The sequence below is a fragment of the Nelumbo nucifera genome, chromosome 7, assembly GCF_055504915.1.
Source record: "Nelumbo nucifera cultivar China Antique chromosome 7, China Antique-T2T, whole genome shotgun sequence".
NCBI classification, from domain to species: domain Eukaryota; kingdom Viridiplantae; phylum Streptophyta; class Magnoliopsida; order Proteales; family Nelumbonaceae; genus Nelumbo; species Nelumbo nucifera.
In genome coordinates, this window is record NC_142655.1 from 16251446 (window position 1) to 16273092 (window position 21647).

The 21647-nt window shown below is 39.5% G+C and overlaps 2 protein-coding genes across 3 annotated transcripts; both read left to right on the plus strand.

The window, feature by feature from the left end:
• The first annotated feature begins 5335 nt into the window (after window positions 1–5335).
• LOC104607807 (disease resistance protein UNI-like) lies at window positions 5336–8308 on the plus strand. Of its 2 annotated transcripts, none has more exons than XM_088890986.1 (2): window positions 5336–6853; window positions 6955–8308. In XM_088890986.1, the coding sequence occupies exon 2, from the start codon at window positions 6956–6958 to the stop codon at window positions 8306–8308; it is 1353 nt and encodes a 450-aa protein (XP_088747112.1). In that variant the 5' UTR covers window positions 5336–6853; window position 6955. The 2 variants fall into 2 exon arrangements, with proteins under 2 accessions (XP_088747112.1, XP_088747113.1); XM_088890987.1 differs by having other exon boundaries at window positions 5336–6020.
• A 263-nt stretch (window positions 8309–8571) lies between these two features.
• LOC148790210 (uncharacterized) lies at window positions 8572–10564 on the plus strand. The gene is made up of 3 exons (XM_088892236.1): window positions 8572–8785; window positions 9062–10293; window positions 10400–10564. The coding sequence occupies exons 1-3, from the start codon at window positions 8572–8574 to the stop codon at window positions 10562–10564; spliced, it is 1611 nt and encodes a 536-aa protein (XP_088748362.1).
• Window positions 10565–21647: the final 11083 nt, after the last annotated feature.

Here is a 21647-nt window from a genome sequence, read left to right on the forward strand (position 1 = left end):
GTTAAATCATTGCCTGATTGCTTTTTTTTTTTTGTTTTTTGTTTTTTTGTTTTTTTTGAAATCATTGCCTGATTGCTATGGTGTACTGTGTACAAAAATGCATTATTAGGAGCTCATTCCAATACAATAACTATAGTAGAGTTTTGGCTCATTAAGACAAACTATGAATGATCAATTGGTCAAGTCTTCCAGTTCTCTGCTAGCCTTTTAATTAGTGAAAGTAGTACATACACTGCATCAACAGGTGTTAAGGTCTTGAGCTGGCCCACTCTAAGGCAAAAGAACAACACATTCATCATGAGCTACTGAGAGATGCATCTTTGGCATTGTTTTAGTTTTGTATTATCAGAATTAGCCGGAAAAGGTACACAAGGTAATGGTGTCGATGGATTTTTGTGATCATTTCATGATGCTGGTTTCTGGTGTTGGATCTCTTGGAGTGGCCCAACATAGCACTCAGTATATGATCATGTGTGCAAATTATCAGAAGGAACAAGAGAGATAATCTAGTCATTGTAATTGAAAGCCGGTTTTCTGGTTAGCTTTATTGGAGATAAGCTCAAATTTAACAATCTGAATACCTAAAAAGCTGGCAGTCGGAAGTCATGTTCGAGAAATTGCATGCACAACCCATCTTCTGTTCATACCCATTAGTTTTATAAAAGATCCATGGACATTGATCTTCTGTATTTTTTCCCTATTAGGGCAACCTTGAGGTATCATCTCGCAATGTTTTTCGGTCTTGCTAAGAAATAGTAGATGCTTAGATACCTTTAGAGATGGACCCAAGGTTTTAAATTTCGCAAAGTATTGGTTGATACGGCTCGATACGTATTCTTTCAGAAGAGTTCTGATACACAGAATGTGTATAATTACATGGTTTCGTATTTTTTCATCCGTATTAGGCCGATACGGATCATACCGTTTCAAGTATGTATTAGTCGATACAACCCAAAACATGTCGATACACATTATGTATCAGCTGAATTTAAATTCCCTCTCATTTTTAAATTTAAATTTAATTTATCTCTTCACTCTCTCATTAATATAAATTTTAATTAAGCCTTAAAGTTTGAGACGTCATTAAATGCTAGTATTATTTAATTAAATGCTCATTTGAGTTACCTTTAATTAGGACATTTAATATGTCATTAAATGTTATTTAAGTCAAATAACTTGTTAAAATTCACAAACCAAAAGTAATAAGTTTTGAACCCAAGTCATTTACTTACAATAATAATTAATTAATCATTATGCCAATTTTAATTGCTTGTTAAAACATGCTTTTTTATTCTTAAAATAATCTTTTTTGCCTTAGTGGATGTTTGATGTTTCTCAACACTCACTCACAGTCATCTTTATCTGTTCAACGACTATGTGATTTGAAAATAAATAAAAATGGTTTTTGGTTTCTGTATTTATGCTCTCTATATCAATTTTTTCATTCTCTCTCTCTCTACCTATCGTTCCCCCTCAATCTCTCTCGTTCTCTTTCTCATTGATCTCTTATTGTCTCTTAATTTCTATTGTTCTCTATCAGTTTCTCTCTTAGTCTCTTTCTTGTTTTTTTTTTTCTCACACACTTATATGGTATTAATCAGATTGTATAAAAGAACATGAGACCAACTTGGTATGGTTTAAAATTTATTACACCAATTTAATAAAAATTCACAAGAAGCTCTTGGCTATGAAATTTACACCAATTGGAGAATGATAGAGATTGAGGGATAATGAGATATTGACCAAGAGGGAGAGTGAGGGAGAAGAATGAGAAAGATTGGGTGAGAACAAGAAAGAGAGAGAGAGAGAGAGAGAGAGAGAGGGAGGGAGAGAGAGAGGTTTTGATTTGGCTACAAATCGAAGTTGGGAGAGGGAGAGATAGGAGCGGGAGATTGAGAGATGATTGTGAGAGTGAGAGAGAAGGGAGGGAGATCGAGAGACAAGAGGAGTGGGAGAGAAACTTAAAACCTATTTTCAGTATAGGTTTTTTGTTGTGTCCAACATGGATTAAGAGTTCTATGTTGGCAATAGTCGCATAAGCCTTTAATGACATGGTGGGGGGTTTTTATAATTTGAAATGTAGAACCGGTTGTTAGAGTTTTGTTGGTTTCTAGACCAACCTGCAACATAATTTTAAATGTAAATCGACTTTGACTATAATTTTCCTTTAAATTATATATTTCATTTATATTATATAAAATATTTTTTTACTTATTACACTTAATTTTTGTTTATCTATGGTATCATTTGACTCAAACCACTAACCCACCATCTAAAAATAAAAATTGTTTGACTTGTAGGTTAATATTAAAATTTGTATTACATTTTCATCATTGATAAAATTATTTTTTATGTATAAAACTCATTTTTGTTCAAAATACTGAATGCACAATATTAGGGATGTACCTAATATTTTATTTTTTATAAATATAAAACATTAGATATGTGCCTAGAATTTTCTCTATCTTTTTTTTGTGATTATTTATATTTTCTATTATTAAAAATTTTATTATTTGACTATAACATCATTTCATTTTTAGGTAGATTTTGAATTTGGCATTCCATTTTCATTATTTATTTATTAATTCTTTTGACCTCAAATGGTTGAATTGCTTACCCACCACCGGGAGGGAAGAAAGGGATTTTATTTTCAAATTATTTTTCAAAATATTTATTTTTATTATATTAAAATTAATATTATGGATTTAATTACAAGAATTTAATTATGAGAAAAATATATCTTAATAATAGAGTTTAATTAGAGAGAATAGGAAAATAATTTTATTTCCAATTGGTTTTAAATTTTATTTTTATATTCCATTTTATCAATTTTTAATTTTATTATTTAATAGTGGCAACATGGATTAACCCATTTAACACAAAATGATTTAATTTCTTACCACCACCTAGATGAAAACACTATTTTTGCTAGGTAGATTTTAAAAGTATAAGCTTTTATGTTATTGGAATTATTAATTTATTAAGTATGGATTTAATTAATAGGACTTAATGATGAGAAGAAACAAAAATGACTTAAATATATGATTCAATGTATATGAATGCAAGTTAATAACTTAAATGTTGGATTTAATGAGAGAGAATTGAATGCATTGAATATCTTTAAATTACCTCTTTTCAACTCATTTAATATCAAGAACTGATTACCTTATTTGCCCTCATTTTTTATCAATAAATTTAAATATAGAAGGGATTATCTTTAGAAAATTCCATAAATATTCTTGAGGGCATTCATGCTTTTTAAAGTAGTATAGAAAATTGTTATATTTCATCACTTGTTTCACTTCTTTTATCTAGTATCACTTAAACACTATGAAAACAGAGGTTTGATCATGATGCTAGAGTGGTAGCGATAAGTCATTGATGATTTTTTTCTTAATTTTTTTTTCATATTCCTCAAACATTTTTTTTATTGCTTAGTGTGCACATTTTTTTAGAGTTTTGTATCAAATTTCTATTCAACCCCATGTATTGTATGGGTTCACTCACTAGTATTGGCATAAATTCTTCCCACATCCCTACCCACACAATAGTAGAGGACTGCATTGAGAATATCTCCCTTGTCATTATGTTCCCAATTCATAGTGGTAGTGTCATGTGGGTGGAGATGTGGGAACTAAGGGTGGATTTGAGCCGAGCCAAGCCAAATAGTACGAGGCTCAAGCTTGGCTCGCCAAGGTTGTATAAGGCTCAGGCTCGAGCTTGAGCTCGGTTCAAGCTAGAATATTGAGTTCAAGCTCGGCTCGAGTCAAAAACTCATAAGCTCGATTATAATATTTTTTATTATATAATATTTTTTATAATTATATATATATATATATTTGAGCTTGACTCGCAAGCTGAGCTCTATTAGTCTCGAGCTTGTAAATTGGGCTCGAAGTTCGATTGAAACCGAATCGAGCTCAAGCAGCTCATGAAGAGCTCGATTCATAGCCACCCCTAGTGGAAACTGGGAAGAATTTTTGGGTAGGAGATATAGAGTGATAAATTGATGGCATGGTTCAAAGTATCAATAAATGCAACAATTTTTTTGGGCATATCATGTGATTCAAAGGGTAGAATTCGTAAACCCTTTTGCTTTTTTCCATATATATATATATATATCTATCTTTTCAACAGTTTTGGGTTTTCTCTTTTAACAATAGATATGTTGGAGTTCTCATGTTTGAGTTCACATCGGCATCCCACAGGGTGTGCTCTATAGCACTGGGAACCAAGGTTCAAAAAATTGTTATGTATCAGCCGATACGTATCGTATCGGGAGCACCCGGAAATGCCCCTATAGAAGGTGTATCGGAGTTCTGACCGGTTCAGTGGGTGGAGGAACCTTAAACTGGCCCCTGAATTGGATTTGAAAAAAAAGTTAAAAAAATAAAAAATAATATCGGGCAGTACCAACCTTGCTGGGAACATCTCCCAATGAAATTTGGGAGATGTCTCCAATGTACTAGATGTGCATATGGGAGCCTGTGGGGCACTTATGTGATCTCTTCTTGTTTAAACATTAAGGACCCGCTATACATGGTGTTTCAGTTTCAGTGGGTTAAAGTTTTAAAGAATAGTTGATCTCTTGCCATTAAAACACGTTCCATTACCCTTCCAACATATCTGATACCATTGTAGCAAATAAAAAAAAAAAAAACATTATCTGATACTGCACATTTTACCGTATGATTGGAACCTGCCATATATGAGATATAGGGTGTCAGATCGTGTTGGGAAGGTGTTCGAATCAAAGTTCAAAGTATCGATTTGTATCGGTTAATACGTATCATATTGGAGCCTTTCCGATATGTCCCTACAGGAGATGTTTCGGGTCAAAAAATGATTCAAGGGGTAAATTAACCTTAAACCGGCCCCTCTAAACCACATTCGAAAAAATTAAAAAAAAAGTATCAATACAGGCGGATACACCTACCGGCGTATCGCCCTGTATCAATACTTAACCTTGGTTGGAATATATTTTATTACGTACATGTGATCCGGACTTATTAAAAAACCAATACGTATCAAACGATAGGTTAGTAAACTGTCCATGTCTCTGAGTCACCGGTTCAACTACTCGTAAGTCACTCACCAGTCACCATTATTGTCGGATGAAGACATTTTGTATATATATATATATATATATATATAGATATATCCTCTTATAAAAGAATAAATAATGAACATGATCAGATTACCAGATTCATTTGTTATATCAGAGCTTTCTAGGAATTTGCATAAAAACTATTTCTGTTGTCACCGACCCAATGGTCAAAAGCATCTTCTAAGTGTTTGTTAAAATGTGGAGTTCAAGGAACAGGACATAACTATTTTGTTTAATTCATTACATTGCTGTAACTTAGAAATTTAGAATTGACAATCAACCTATTCAATACGACTTCATTATCAAATAGAAAAACGAAAAAAAAAGAAAAAAAAACTATAGAATACGACTAATCATATAATTGTGTATAAGTGTGAAATATAAATTTCAAGGTGACCACCTTCCACCTTCCTCGAAGTTTTTTATAAAGAAGCAGATGGTGAAGCCACAGTTAGCCAATGAACAGGAAACGAGTGTTTCAAATTTCAATTGTCAAACCAACGTCCCTGGCACGCAAGTGAATGCTATCTTTTCTCTCTATTGTTTTCTTGATATATATATATATAAATATATTGTCAAGTGTCAAGGCCAGCCCATTAAAGCCCCATTAATCCAAGATGAGTTTGCTCAGGCATGAAAGAGTATGATGGTATAGTGGTCTAACTCTTAAGAGATCACCCTGGATCCTGAGTTCTAATTCACCATTGGTCTTAGCACTGCTTTTCTAGATGTCACCCAGAACTGTATAGGGGCCATCTGGTGCAGACCCAGTAAATCAGTCCTCGATCAAAGGGAAGACCAGTATGATAGCTTTTACATGGTGTTATGCAGAAGTGCCAGCACAGAGCAGTAGTTGAGGGTTGCAGTGGATAGAACTTCTCCAATAATTTCATTACTCTGATTCTCTCAACCGGTATGTAGTTTTATCTTGTAAGGATGATGTCATAGTATCTTGTTAGGTTCTGTGGTGTCTGATTCATCAAAAAACTGTAAATTCTTCTGATCAAATGGTTGTAGGAGATACAGAATGTGTTAACAACTAACAAGCAGAGACATTAGGTGTTTAATTTTGTATATATCCTCTTATAAAAGGAATTTCTTTTTGTAAGCTTTCCACATGAAAAGCATTTCCCATTCAACTTATTTTGAAGTTTGTCTTTCCAGGAAAAAAAAAAAAAAACTCACCTCGACTTTGTTATTGTCTTTTGAACGGGTAAAAGTTGACTGCAATCTTCAACCGTGACAGAATTAATCTAATTCCAACTTTATTTATAATTGAAATCTGACGTCCAATTTAGTACCCAAAAGAACAGAAAATACAAATTAGGCCAATAAGCAATAACTTGAATGAAGGCAATCTTTTTCCTTTTCTGGTTTCCTTTTCATTTTTAATAGCATGATTATGTTCAACAAACTAGGAAACTTTTGTTCAAGAAAAAGAAATAGGATTTTATCATAATAATATAAGTAGTTTGTAAGTTTTTATTTAATACCTTTTTACCAAAACAAAGAAAAAATAAGGATCCTTGTATTGAACTCAAGTTTTTACTATTTTGACAATGAACCCAGTTCATGGTATGGTATCTTAATAATATATGATTGGTACTGCAACAGTGCAACAACCCTCACTAATTCTTTGAAGCAACATTTCCTCCTAGAAAGTTCTCTCCTCTGTAAGTGGAATTCCTGATCGCAAGGAATCTATACTGCTAGAGCTTTTCTCCTGCATAATTGTACTCAAAACTAGTAAGATATTTTAATTTGTGTCTGTGTGATTATATTCTGCACTTGTTCATTTTATTATTTCTATAATTGTTGATCCACCATATGTTCTCCAATTTTGACAGTATGTGTAGCATCATGGATTTCTTTGGACCAATTTGGGCAATTGGAAACTGTTTATGGGTTCCTATCAAACGTCGAATTAACTATGTAAAAGACCTTAGAGGAAATTTCCAAATACTTAACAAGGAAGTGCAGTACCTCTATAACAGGAAGGCAGATATAGAATGCGAGATAAACAGAGACATGGTTTCAAAAATGGTGACAAATGAATGTAAAGCTTGGCTTGAAAAAGTAAGGGAGGTCGAAATTAAAATGGATGTGATTGAAGCAGAGTTGAAAGAAAACAAGAAATGTCTCAGTGGATGGTGCCCATGGCCCAACATTTGTTGGCGCAAGAAGGTAGGCAGATGTATAGTTCAAGTTCTAGATGATGTTGCAAGGCTGAAAGAGGAATCCGAATTCGGGGGTGGAGTGGTGGTTGATGCACCTCTAAAGGCAGTTGAGAAGTTACCTTCTTCAGTGGCAGAGGGAAACACATCCACTGATCGCACTGTGAGAAAGATATTAGACTGCATAAAAGATGACAGAGTTCAAAAAATTGGGGTCTGGGGAATGGGTGGGGTTGGCAAGACACGGGTTTTGAAGATTGTGAACAACCTACCTGATATATGTCAGATGTTTCAAATTGTCATTTGGGTCACTGTTTCCAGCAATTGCAGTCTACGGAAGGTCCAAAATGAGATTGCACAGCGATTGTCACTGAATTTGGCTGGTGAGTCAGATGAAAGAATTGCAAGGAAATTATGGAAGCATTTAGAAGCCAAGAAGTACTTGTTATTGTTGGATGACCTTTGGGAGAGAATAGATTTGGAAGCTGTAGGAGTCCCAAATCCAAGTAAGGAAAATGGGTGCAAGATAGTATTGACATCTCGTTCCTTAGATGTTTGTAATAAGATGGAGACTAATAAGGAAATCAAGGTTGAAATCTTATCCAATGAAGAGGCATGGAAGCTATTTCATGAAAAAGTTGGTGGTGTAGTGGATTTTCCTGGTATAACGCAAATAGCTCGATGTGTGGTTGATGAGTGCCGTGGTTTGCCACTTGCAATTCTTGTAATTGGAGGTTCCTTGAGGAATGAGAATGATGTTCGTGTATGGAGGAATGCCCTGAAAGAGTTGAGTTCAGCTAAATATGAGATTATTGATGATATAGAAGACTCGGTGTTCAATAAATTGAAGTTCAGTTATGACCAATTAAGCAGCGAAAATGTGAAGAATTGCTTCTTATATGCAGCATTGTACCCAGAAGACTTTGAAATTCCAGTAGCCGAACTAATAGAACACTTGTTATGGGAAGGATTTATAACTGAAGGTGAGAAAACATGGAAGAGGCACAAGATAAAGGGCATGCGATAGTAAATCGCTTGGTAAATGCTTCTTTGTTAGAAAGGATTGAGAGAGAGCATCAATTGAATGTCAAGATGCATGATGTGATTAGAGATCTAGCACTAAGAATTACATCACCATCACCATCACCATCACCATCACCATCACCATCACCATCACCATCTCTTCATGATGGCAGAAACCATGGTCATCGCTTCTTGGTGAGAGCAGGTAGGAGAACAGATGATCCACCAGACAGAGAAGAATGGAAGCATGTGCACAAGATCTCATTGATGCAAAGTGGGATTTGGAGACTACCTGAGGCACCTGAATGTACCTCCCTCCTTACCTTATTGCTGCAGAACAATTATGATTTAGAGACAATCCCAGAATCATTCTTTGAGCACATGCACAATCTTCGAGTCCTGAATTTATCCCTTACTTCTGTCCAGGAGCTACCATCATCTTTTTGCAAGCTAGAAAGCCTTCAAGTACTGAACCTATCAGGCACTTCTATCCAAGAGCTACCATCATCTTTCTCCAAGCTAGAAAGCCTTCGAGTCCTGAATTTATCAGAAACTGCTATCCATGAGTTGCGACCATCTCTTTTCAAACTATCAAACCTCCAAGTCCTGAACCTATCAATGACCAAGATCCGGGAATTGCCTTAATCTTTTCCCAAACATGTAAATCTTCGAGTCCTGAACTTATCAAAGACTGCTATACATGAGCTACCATTTCCTTTATCAAATCTTGTAAATCTTAAAGATCTTGACTTATCAGGCACTGACATTCAAGAGCTACCATTGTCTTTGTCCAACCTGGTAAATCTTCGTCGGTTATATCTACGTAGTTGTGAAATAAGGACTCTTCCATGCCAAATAGGAAATCTGAAGAGCCTTGAAGTTCTTCATCTTGGAGATTATATTGACTATTTGCCAACGGAAGTTGGGAAGTTGACTCATCTTAGAAGTTTGCATGTATCATTTCGGTTTAGTAAAATACTGGAAGAGAAAAGGATGATACCTAATGGCATGTTATTAAGGTTACCTCTACTCGAAGACTTGAGCTTAAATATAGGCGGAGTCTACTGGAATGATCACAGGCCTGTGATAGATGAAAACTGGTCTAGTATTGCAGAAGCTGTAGCTGAAGAGTTGGCCACCTTGAAACGACTAAACCATCTTAATTTTTTCTTCACCAAAATGGAGTCATTCAGTCGTTTCATCCAAGAAAGTTGTGCATGGAAGGATAAGTGCTTAACTTCATTCCGCCTTTTGGTTGGTTGTGATGATCTAAAGACTCTGCATACATCATATTTTGAACATGAACATGAAGGGGTGAGATATTTGAGGTTGCGGGGGAGTAATGACATCTCCAATGAGATCATGGAGGTTCTCAGAAGGGCTTGTGCTTTCCGGTTGATCTGTCATGAGACTGCTAGATATCTGTCAGAATTTGGGTTGGAAAACATGAATGGACTAGAATTTTGTGAAGTTGGTTATTGCAAAAAGATGGAGACCTTAGTCCTCATAGATGATGGGAATGGCTTAACTTGTAGTAGCAGTAGCAATTCAAGCAGAAGCCATGCAGTTCTACCAAGGATTGAAATGTTGCATTTGCATAATCTCCACAACTTCATGACCATTTGGGGGAAGGGGCCAGTGCCACCTCAAAGCCTAAATTGCTTGAGAATTTTGAAAGTGGAAAATTGTCCAATGCTGCAGTATCTCTTCTCAAAGCCAGCAGCTCAACAACTATCAACCCTTCAACAACTTGAAGTGAGAAACTGTCCAACAATCCAAGAAATTGTGAATGGAGGAGATGGTAAGAGCAGTGATGATGAATTCATCTACTTCCTACAGCTGAAGCATCTGAAGCTTGTTGAGCTGCCAAAACTAGTGAGTATATGCAAAGGGGTCTCCTTGGTTGCACTCTCATCATTTTCAGTACGTGCTTATGATTGTCCAAACCTAAAATGTGAATGGTGGGTAGATGATGGAACTGGTCAAATGGTAAAAAAGGCCTAAAACTGAGGGAAAAAAAACACCTAAGTGAGGGTGAAGCACTGCATGCATTTTCATTAAGAGCAGTGATGATGAATTCATCTACTTCCTACAGCCGAAGCATCTGAAGCTTGTTGAGCTGCCAAAACTAGCGAGTACATGCAAAGGGGTCTCCTTGGTTGCACTCTCATCATTTTCAGTACATGCTTATGACTGTCCAAACCCAAAATGTGAATGGTGGGTAGATGATGGAACTGGTCAAATGGTAAAGAAGGCCTAAAACTGAGGGAAAAAAAATACCCGAGTGAGGGTGAAGCACTGCATGCATTTTCATTAATGGACACTGGGATCAAGGAAGATAGTGAGACCATCAACGTTTAAACAACTCTATTAACTTTCTATTCAAGCTCCAGTTTCCAATCAGGAAGACAATTCCTTTGGCTTATTGGTTGAAAAGAATTGTATATGCTTTTCTTTCTGAACTGTGTAAAATATTTGTATTGATTAAGGGGTGATTGTATCTTAATTTCTCATAAAAGGCTAATGGCTAATCGTGTGTTATTGTATCAAATTTGCATTTTAACTACGATAAACTACCTTGTAGATTACACCTTATGGCTGTGTTTGGCTTGACAGAAAATAAGAGAGAAAGTTCATAAGGAATTACATGAATCTTTTGTTAAGAACTTTCCCTCAACATTCTGTTTCTCTCTTATTTTCTATCAAATCAAACATAACCTATCCTATGTGAATAAGGTTCAAACCTAAAAAGCATAAGGTGCCATTGTAGAAATTGCAATTTAATATAGAACAGGTGCAACCACCTTACCAAACCCTAAGTTTTGCACAGGTTGAACTTAGAATTTTGTGATTTAGGCTAGGACTGAAAACTTGAACTTGACTTCAGTTCAGGTTGGGCTTGAGTTGAGGCCTCAAGCAGCCCAATCCCTTAAGCTTCCATAGTATATTTACCCCATCTGATTATATATATATATATATTGTGTGTGTAATTTGTGAATTTATGCAACGTATATATGTATACTACAATTTATAGTATCATGTATACTTTGGAGTATATTCAAATGTACACTGCTCAAGCACTAATATGTTACAAACATATACCTATATGTTATGCTCTCTCTCTTCCCGTTTAGCTTGTTTTGCTCTTGGACCAACTTTCTTGGGTTTTGATTTTGGCTTGGTTTGGGCCTATGCCCATGGTCTAATTCTTAAGGTTGGGTCTGGATTGGTCTTAAATCCAACCCCAAAATACCCATATTGCACCCTGTTGAGATGGGCCTAATTGTTTTTATTCTTTTTTTTTTTTTTGATCAATAACACTTTCATTAAATCATTAGTAGAAAATTTACAGGAGGAAGACAAACACACTTGTCTTCCAAGAGCCACTAAGAGCCTCATAAAAGGAAGAAAAAGAGAAAAGAATACACTAAAGTTACAGCTTAGCCCAAAACAGTGAATCCCTTTCTGCCCTTTGTTTAGCTAAACCGTCAGCTAGGGAATTAGCCAATCTTTTAACCCAACATGTCTTAACTTTCATCTCCTGCACCATCCACATGAATTTCCTCCTCTCATTGTTATACTTCCATAAACCATTTTGATCTTTAGTCAGCCATCCTATCACCACCTCTGAATCCCCTTCAATTATGAGTTTCTTGATGTTCAACTCCTTAGCTTTCCGGGCTCCTTCCATAACTGCAAAGATCTCAACTCTAAGGGAGTCATCCACTCCAATTGGGCCTGAGAACATGGCAGAGATGACCCCATTTTCGTCCCTAAAAACACCTCCAATCCCCGATTGCCCCGGATTTCCCCTACTGCATCCATCAAAGTTTAATTTCAAGAATCCACTGGGTGGGGGAGTTCAAGCCACTTTCATTACTGACTTGGTCTATGTGCAATTTGCAATTTCACCCCACTTCCTCAACATGTCATCCACAGTGTAATCTGTGAATAGTTCCAAATATTTCAGCCACTGTACCGCCCTAATATGTATGATAGCCCTCAGATCTGCGGCTCCTCTTTGGGTTTCTGAGAATATCCTAGAGTTTCTTTCCTCCCACAATGTCCAACATACTGCAACCCTTAGTCCTCTCCACATTATCCTTCCCCTTTTTATCCGCCACCAGAAAAAGGTAGGGGAGAAAAGGCCCTGCAAGTTTGATGGGGGATTCCAACTACGTCCAAATAAGGAGGAAGCCCAATCCCAAATTGACCTCGCAAAGTGGCAAGACACCAGTAGGTGAAAACCAGTCTCCCCATCCTCTTTACATAGAACACACCACTGAGGTGACAAACAAGTATTGGGTCTCTTCTTTTGGAGTAGATCACCAGTGTTAATTCTTTCCAGATAGGCTCCCCAAAAAAAACTACCAACCCTAGGAGGTATTGCTCTGCACCAAACCTCACCAACAGGGAAAGGGGGAAAGGTAGGACTGGTGGACTGACTTAAGACTTTGAAGAACGAGGCACAAGAGAAGATGCCATTGGGGTTAGGTGTCCAAATTCTAGAATCCTCCCTAGTGGGGTCTAAGACAACATTATCAAGAAGTGCAATAAGGCTCGAAATACTGTCGAGGTCTAAGTCCCTCAAATCCCTTCCTAAACCCAAGTTCCACCCAATCCCAGAAGTGGAAGAGGACGGGGTGATGAAAGACGAGATCGACTCATTTTTCAAATCAAAAAGAGCATACAAAGAAAGAAATTGATCCTTTAAAGGGGCACTCCCCACCCAGGTTTGTTCCCAAAATTTTATGGAGTTACCGGAATTCAAGTCATACCTGATATTAGGGGAGAAAACTGGTAGTAGGTCATGAATGGCTTTCCAAGGAGAGTTGCTTGTGGTCCTAGCTCTGATTCCAGCGTCCCATCCATTGTCCTCCAGCCCATGTATACTTGCCACTATTTTAGCCCATAGCTTCTCCTTCTCCATAAGGAACCTCTACAACCACTTCCCCAACAGAGTCATATTCCTTCTCCTGATACTCCCAAGCCCCACGCCACCACAAGACTTACTCCTACACACTATCTCCCAGCTAACTCTGTGATCCCTCTTCTCCTCTCCTGGCTCCCACAGGAAATCTCTCATAAACTTCTCTAATCTGTTAGCAACCTTCACTGGGATTTTAAACACCGATAGGAAAAAGATGGGTAAGTTAGCAAGCATGGCCTTAATTAGTATAATTCTCTCACCGAGAGAGAGAGAGTTCTTTTTCCAAGATACCAATCTTTTTTCAAATCTTTCCACCACCGGGTTCCAAAAGCTCTCTCGCATGGGATTATCACCTAATGGCAACCCTAAGTAGTTCAAAGGCCACCCCGAAACTTCACACCCCAACATTTCAGCACTCTCCCTGAGATCTCCCTCCTCTAGGTTCACCCCCACTATACAACTTTTCCCAAGGTTAACCTTCAAGTTAGACATTTGCTCAAACAATTGTATCACCAACTTCAAGTTCCTGATCAAGCTCACATTACCGCCTTCACAAAATAGAATCGTGTCATCAGCAAACTGTAAGTGAGTGAGGGGGGTTTCCACCCTCCCAACTCTCCAGCCTCTAATGAGCCCCCTAGCATTTGCTCTGTGAATCAGTTTCACTAGAACCTCCGCAATTAGAATGAACAAGAAAGGAGACAGGGGGTCTCCTTGTCTTATACCCCTACTAGCTGGAAAGAAATCTACCACTGTCCCATTCACTAGTACTAAATAATGACAACTCCTGACACAACCCATGATCCACTTGCACCATCTAGCCCCAAACCCAAATTTAGTCAAAACTCTCCTCAAGAAATCCCAATCCACCAAGTCATAAGCCTTTTCCAAGTCCAACTTACAAACCACTCCCTTCTTCTTATCCCTCTTAAAGTTCTCCACACTCTCATTAGCAATTAAAATCTGATCAGTAATTTGTTTTCCACTCACAAAGGCTCCTTGATAGTGTGCAATGATATCGGGCAATACCTTCTTCAACCTCATAGACAACACTTTTGCAATGATCTTATACAAGCTATTAACCAGGCTAATTGGCCTAAAATCTTTCGGGTGGGATGCATCTTTCTTTTTTGGAATTAAAGCTATAAATGTAGAGTTCACACCCGGATTGACAATTCCTCTCCTGAAAAGCTCCTCAAACACCCGCAAGAGATCATCTTTCAAGATATCCCAACAGTCCTGATAAAAAGCCATTGTGAACCCATCCGACCCTAGAGCTTTTGTTCTATCCATAGAAAACACAGCCTCCTTGATCTCTTCTAGAGTAAAGCTTCTTTCCAGCCTTCTCCTGTTCTCCACCCCTACATCTGGCCAGTCCAAACCTTCTACCCACACCCTTCTACTCATAGGCCTTCTTAGAATAGATTTGAAGTGCTCCACACAGGCCCTGGCAATCTCCTCTTGTTGTACTAACTTGACTCCATCTACTACCAATTTGGAGATAAAGTTATTCTTTCTCCTGCCATCTGCTAGAGAATGGAAATACCTAGTGTTTTTGTCTCCCTCTTCCAACCACTTACATCGAGATTTTTGCCTCCAACTAATTTCCTCCTTGTGCAGACAATCCTCTAGTTGTCTTCTCAAATCTCTCCTGAGATCATTGTCTTCCTCTCCAAATTCTCCCCTTTCTTCTTTAGAGTCAAGGCTTTCAATCTTATCCATCAAATCTCCCTTTCTCTCTTCTATCCTCCCAAACTCCATCAAGTTCCACTCCTTGATTCTTGCTTTCAAGAATTGTAGTTTCTTATGAAATCTCATCCCCTCCCATTCCACTAGTGGGTTACAGTCATGCCACCATTCCCTTACTTTGTTAGTAAACCCTGGATGAAGTAACCACATATTTTCAAATCTAAAGGGGGTAGGACCTCCACACCTTCTTTCCTCCTTACATAATACTATGGACCAGTGATCTGAGGTCACCCTTGGGAGAGCTCTAGAAGCCAAGGTTCCCTAATGTTCTTTCCAATCCAAAGAGAACAAGAATCTATCCAGTTTAGAGCAAATGGGTCTAGATTGGAGGTTCGACCATGTAAATGTCTTATGGGCTAGGGGAATCTCTTTAAGTTCAAAGGCATCCACAAAACTATTAAACTTCCTCATGCTTTTTGTCACCCTCTGGTTAACCTTATTGGACTCCTCCGAGAATCTGATCACATTGAAATCCCCACCCATGCACCAAGGCCCATCCCACAACCCTCTAACATCAGCCAATTCCTCCCACAACTCTCTCTCTCTATAGTCATTCGGTCCGTAAACATTTGCGAGCACTCATGTATAGTCATCCTCTTGCTGCTTAAACTTCAGAGACACTGAGTACTTTCCGATCAACTCCTCCAGACCCTCCACCACATCCTTCTTCCACATTGTTACAATCCCCCCGGAAGCACCCCACGAGGGAGAAGCCACCCATCTGATTCCCCTGGCTTTCCATACACTCCTTGCCCATTTATCATTAAACTGCATTCTCTTAGATTCTTGTAGCAGCACAATGTCTGGGTCACACCGTCTTATCACCTCTTTTATTGTCGCCCTCTTCCTTGCACACCCAATTCCCCTCACATTCAAACTAAGAATCTTCATTCCGCTTCTTGGTAAACCCCTTGCCACTTACCACTACTTTCCCCTTTCCTCCTGTCTCCCTTTACCCCGAGCCTCTTATCACCTTCTATATCTCTCTTCAATCTCTCTACTTCACTCAATCTCCTCTTCTTTATTCTGATCTTCTCCTTCCTCTTCTATAAGTTTTCTTTCAGCACATTCAGATCTTTCAACCTACAACCTAGCTTCCCTACAAATTCTACTATCATGTCTTCTCTCACCGAGTCCACCAGCCCTACCCTTCCTACAGAATCCCCTCCATCTTTATCCACCTACCCCTTCTTCCTCTCCTCTGGTCCCACCTCTATTCTTTCTTCTCCATCCACCCTCCCTCTCCTATTACCTCTCTCCAACCCTGCTCTCTCCTCGTAGTCCTCTCCATCTCTACCCTCATTCCTTTCCCTCCTCTCCACTAACCCCTCCCCTCTTCCTACCTCCCCTTCCCCTCTCCAGATCAGCTCTCCTTCCACTTCCTTAAGCACTCTTTCAATAATTTCCCATACTTTTTCACTCCTAAACCTTCCCACCTTCCTTCCTTCCGGTCTCTCCCTCCTCGGAGAGCCCGTCTGCTGGCTCGACTACATATTCATGGGCTACAGGACATGGAGTAGGAACGGAATCTGGAACCAAAGACACTGGAGACACATTAGTAGCACAAACCGAAATCACTTGGTTACCTGGGACTGATGGACAAGCTGGAAAAGGACTGCTCCCTGCCTCCCTCTCTTGTTCCAGAGGTTGGTAAATATTTATCTCCCTGAGTTGGTCGAGAAGTACTTTTGTCATTTGGTCACCCTGGTGATTTTTCCACTCTACCCCTGGTTCACCCCTTGATGGTGTGTTCCTGCTCTGCTTCCGGTTCTCCCGGTCTGCCCCTTCTGATCCTCCTTGCACACTCTGTGGTCTTGGGAACGGGTTGTACCGCTTACCATCGTCACCCTGAAATAAACTTACAATAATCCACCCATCCATGTCACCTCCAGTGCAACTGCCTTCGTCGTTTGCACTGCCCACGCTAGTACCATCAACCGAACAGTCCTCTGAGTCTTCATCACCTTCACTGCACTGCACCCAACCTTCATCCTTATCTTCCTTCTCTTCAGGTCTTCCCTTAATGTAACTTGGCTTCGACTTCTCTGAGGAGCGCCGCAGGGGGCTAAACTTCTTCAGCCTTCGTCGGGAAACCCACTGCAAGTCAAGCTTCTTCTCTGTTTTCCGGCACTGCGCGCATTCCCCCCCTTTCTCGCGGCTGGGGACGATGATAGACCATTAGCATCGTCTATCTTAGTCGTGTCCCCAGTCACGTGAGTTACTAAAGGCTCACGTGCCTTCTTAAAACATTGGATCGGGCCCGCTGACCCAAATGGACCTTTAATCGCACCCAAGACGTTTCGAATGGCTTTGGCCCATTTTTAAGTCATCGCGACCTCACGTGACTTTTAAAAGAGTCACACGCATCCGACCCCAGGCTCGGTTTGGTTTTATCCGGTCTAGATCTAGTTCTTCCTTGGACCAGCTCCTTTTCCTTGTTCAAACAGGTCAGGTTGGCGCCAGTTACAACCTGTGCAAAGGACTTGCCACCCTCCAGACTGTTGATTGCTCCCACACGCATAAAACCCACCCCCTGAATGCTACCCTTTTGTTTCTCCAGTCTTGGTTTTTCCATTTTTGTGAAAGTTCTTTTCTTGTTTGAATCAACCAATCCCTTCTTGCCACGCAGTACTTCTTCTTCAACCTTCTCATCTCCCTCCCTACGAGCCTCTTTCCAGAGCACCGATCCAAAGGATGAAGCCAACCACACTGAATAGCAAAGCCCTTCAACTAGCACCTCAATCTTTCGAGGAATCTCCTCAGGTTTTACACCATTCAACAAAATGGAGGCTAAACAAAGGTCTCCCCAAAAGGCACCTCCTAAAGATCCTCCACACATCAAAGCAATGGCTTCAGCAACTTCCTGCTTCCACAAGTTAAAGGGAAGGCCTAAGAGACGCACCAGCACTCCATCTTCAACAAAGAAACCTTTGGAGTTTGATCCCGGACACCATCTTGATACTGTGAAGCTTCCAAGATCAGCTTGGATATTTAATGCCTCAACTTCTACTCTATTCTCCAGCAGATCCAACACAGCCTTATCCTTCTCAAAGGGTGTTAAAATAAGCGTACTCTTCAGCTTTAAACTTGCTATTAATAGATCTGCAACTTTCCTCCAGTCTAGTATATGAGCTGAAGCTTTAACTATCAGCTTACTTTCCCAATCTCCTCTTTGTATGTTTACTCCCATTCTATATTTGCCTGCCCCAGCTGTCACTAATAGAGTCTCTTGCTTATTATTTCTCACCAGACTAGTAGAAGTGCTTATCTTCCTTTTTACTGTTTCTTCTCTTTTAGCACCCAAGTATTGCAGCAGTTCACATAAGACCCCATGGACTGCCTTCCAGCCCTGACTCTTCCTTTCTTCTGGTAGGCAGACCATCTGCTTTCTTCCCTTGCCAAAGAATTCAGTCAAAGATATAAAATAACCTTTAAGGTTTCTCTTACATTCTACAACAAATCTTCTTCCAGTTTCTGAGAGAAACTCTTTCCAACAACTTTGTTTGCCTTTGTTACTGTTAGACAGTTTTGTATGCCCTTAGCTTCAATCATTTTGATGTACTTTTGTTATTTAGTGGAAATAAATAAAGTGCATGTTTGATTCGTGTTGTTTGGTTTAATTCTGTGTAAAACCCTAAAACTGGACATTTGTAGAGACTCATGTTAGTTTTAAATGTTCACAGCCGTTGGATAAGTCTGGGGAGATTTATCCTGCCAAGGCTGATACTGGTGTGCCACCAAGTGTTGGGATGGCCTGTCTCAGCCATCAGGGTAAGACCCGAGGCACATACAGCATGGGATTACTTGAATCCTTGAACCGGACCAGATTTCCAGTCTTGCCCTGGACCTTGGAGATAGATGGGCAAAACTGGAAAGTTACACCTGACCCCTAGACTCGATTATGACACTTCACTAGGTGCTGGATCAGCCTGCCTTTGATATGCCAATCAGTGAGATCCTTAGTGGGGATCAAAACCTGGGTATGTTGGGGCAGTTTGAGAATTCATCTGAGTGGGTGGTCATAGTGACAGAATCAGCCACTTTGTCGGACAAAGGGTAATGATCGGGAATGCACTCTCTCTGATGGAAACCAAACTGCCGGCAGTTGATTTCAATCGTTGGAATTTTGTTTTTGCAAAATTAATATATTTACATATATATGTACGGTTTCAAAATGTTTGCAAATGGTTTTAATTCCCGGGATCCATGTGAGAGGAGAGTGCGGCACTGTTCCTTGCAGCCGAGGGAGAGGTCCTCTCTTGTCGGGCAGTGCTTGATCATTAAGGGCTGAGAGGTTAAGTGTAAGACCATTTAGGATAATACCTGATGGGCTAATCTTGCACCTGCCCACAGTCCCTGGGTTTTTATAAGATGGCTTGGCCCAGGGACCACTTAATGTAAGTGTTGGGCCCATAGGGTTCATACGATGGACTCAAGGGGTTCATTGAGATTTTCAGTGAATTTGGCTGGGCCTTGTATTAAAGGCTGGGCCGAACCCATGTGGCTGGTGTGTAGATCAATGCTTGGGTCCCACGCCATACAAAGAAGCCCAACTGGGCAGCAGATTGGAAACTAATTAAACACTGAATACTTAATGGGCCAAAAGCCCATTTCGAAGTGGGCTGATATGATCACCCATCAATGGGGCGAATTTGAGATAGAAGTTAGCAAAAAGGATTGGGCTCTTAGCCTTATCCACTCTTAGAGACCAAATTCAAATCAGATTTGAATCTGGTAACCTCCTGATAAGATCAGGAGTAAGCTAACTCTATCTGGGAAAGGGATTAAGATTATCCTCTATCCAAATACTGATTTGGATTGGGATAACTCCTAATTAGGAGATTTCTTAATCAAGAAGAAAAGAGAGGAGATTTTCGAATGAACCAAGACAAGGAAATCAGATTTCGATCCAAGAGGTTCTGGTAAGCAAGAAAGGTTCCTGCGAATTGAGATTAGATCTCATTCTCTCCAGAAAAGAAAACAGTTCAACCTTTTCGTTTCTGAAAATCTCCTCCTGCCGCCGCCATCTGCATTGTTGCAAGATTTGATCTTTGCAGAAAAGAAAGTCAAGAAACCAGTTCTTGACATCAGTCTTGCAAGAAAGACTGAAAGAATTCAGTGTTTAGTACATCCAGGGGGTTCTTGTGAAGGATCCAGTGTGTAGGACGCACCCTGCTGGTTCTGTTCCATCCACAGCTGTGTCATCTTCAGTAGGGACAGATCTTGGAGCATTCTTTGGGCGTGAACACCAACTTTGGGAGATACTGCTTCTCCGGATCAGGTATAATCCTCCCATTTATCTTTTGGTACAGATCTGGTTTGATTAGGGTTCAAGTAGATCCTTGAATATTGTATTCTAAATTCAGGGAATATGATTCCCAGTTGGGAGAAGGTAGGAAATTTTTGAAATTCGCCCCACCCATTCCGCAACCTTTATGGCGTCCATTAGATGGATCCTACCATTCTTTCAGTTACTTGCACCTTCTACAAACTCCTTGAACCCTTCTATTACCCTCAACCCTTCTAACAGCACCATCCCTCTCTTTGCTTCCCTGATCTTCAAGCTCAGCTTACCATTTAATCTCAACTCCTCAAATAGCAGCTCCTTAGTTTCAATCTTCAAGGCTTTTCTCCAGCGGCCTACCTCTACAAACTCTCCCATCTCCAGTTCAGACTGAACTAGAGAGTATACTTCCTGAATTGATGGGAGCTCCTTATTACCTAATATCTGAGCACAAATGGGCTCATAGCTAGGATTAAGATGAGCCAAGAAAGCAAACAGCTGTTGCTGATTTACAAGCTTTCTATACTCCTTTGCATCTGATTCATTTTTCCAGTCAACGGTTTGATAATAATCAAGCTAGTTGTTTTTATTCTTATTTTAAGTTATTTAGTTAGGAAATTGTTGGGCTTTAGGCCCATTAGTTTATGTTTTTAAGTTGTGACTGTTCAGCTACATTAGTAGCCGCCCTACTAAGGGCATCCTTGTAATATCTCATTCTTTAAGTTAAGTATAAATATAATGAGGGGTTGGTGGCTAGGGTTAATCTAAGAATTCTGGTTGACTTCCTACTCTTTTCTCCTCTTTTATTCTCTACTGCTGAAATCTTCATCTTCCTCCTCTTTTCCTTCACAAGAAATTCGACTAAATCTGCAATAAGTGATTTCTACCTGGTATCAGAGTAGGCCGAAGGTTCCTTGAGTTGTTTTCTCATGCAGCCCTAGATCGGCCGACAGCATAATGATTTGAGAGGCTGATCGAAGATCTCAGGTAAGCCTAGTTTTTGGATTTTTTGGTGGATCTGTGTGCCCTGTAGCTGGCCTAGGGTTTCTCATCAAAATCAGGAAAAATTGGAAAAAGGGGAAGAGTCTTGTTTCTGTTGGACTCTTCAATTTTGACCTAGGAAGTGGCACCCTAATTTTTTAGGGTTCCTCGGACTTTTCTGTAAGGGGCGGTTCAAGTCTTGCCTGATTTGGAGGCTTCTAGAGAGAGCAGCTGCCTCTTCTCTCTTTTCTCCCGTCCCACAGAAAAGGAATCTTTTGTGGGAAGACAGTCTAGGACACCAGAAATGTGTTGTTGGTTCCAGAAGTGTTTCATTTGATCTTCTTGCATATTTCAGTTATTTCTTTACACTTTTTGAGAAGCATGGAGGGTCACGAAGTT

Excerpts from the sequence above, each read along its gene's own strand:
- LOC148790210 (XM_088892236.1), top strand. The coding sequence starts at position 8,572 with ATGCAAAGTGGGATTTGGAGACTACCTGAGGCACCTGAATGTACCTCC. Across the intron at positions 8,786-9,061 it reads TCAAGTACTGAACCTATCAG|GCACTGACATTCAAGAGCTA; the intron begins GCACTTCTATCC and ends TTGACTTATCAG. Across the intron at positions 10,294-10,399 it reads ATGATGGAACTGGTCAAATG|CCGAAGCATCTGAAGCTTGT; the intron begins GTAAAAAAGGCC and ends TACTTCCTACAG.
- LOC104607807 (XM_088890986.1), top strand. The coding sequence starts at position 6,956 with ATGTGTAGCATCATGGATTTCTTTGGACCAATTTGGGCAATTGGAAAC.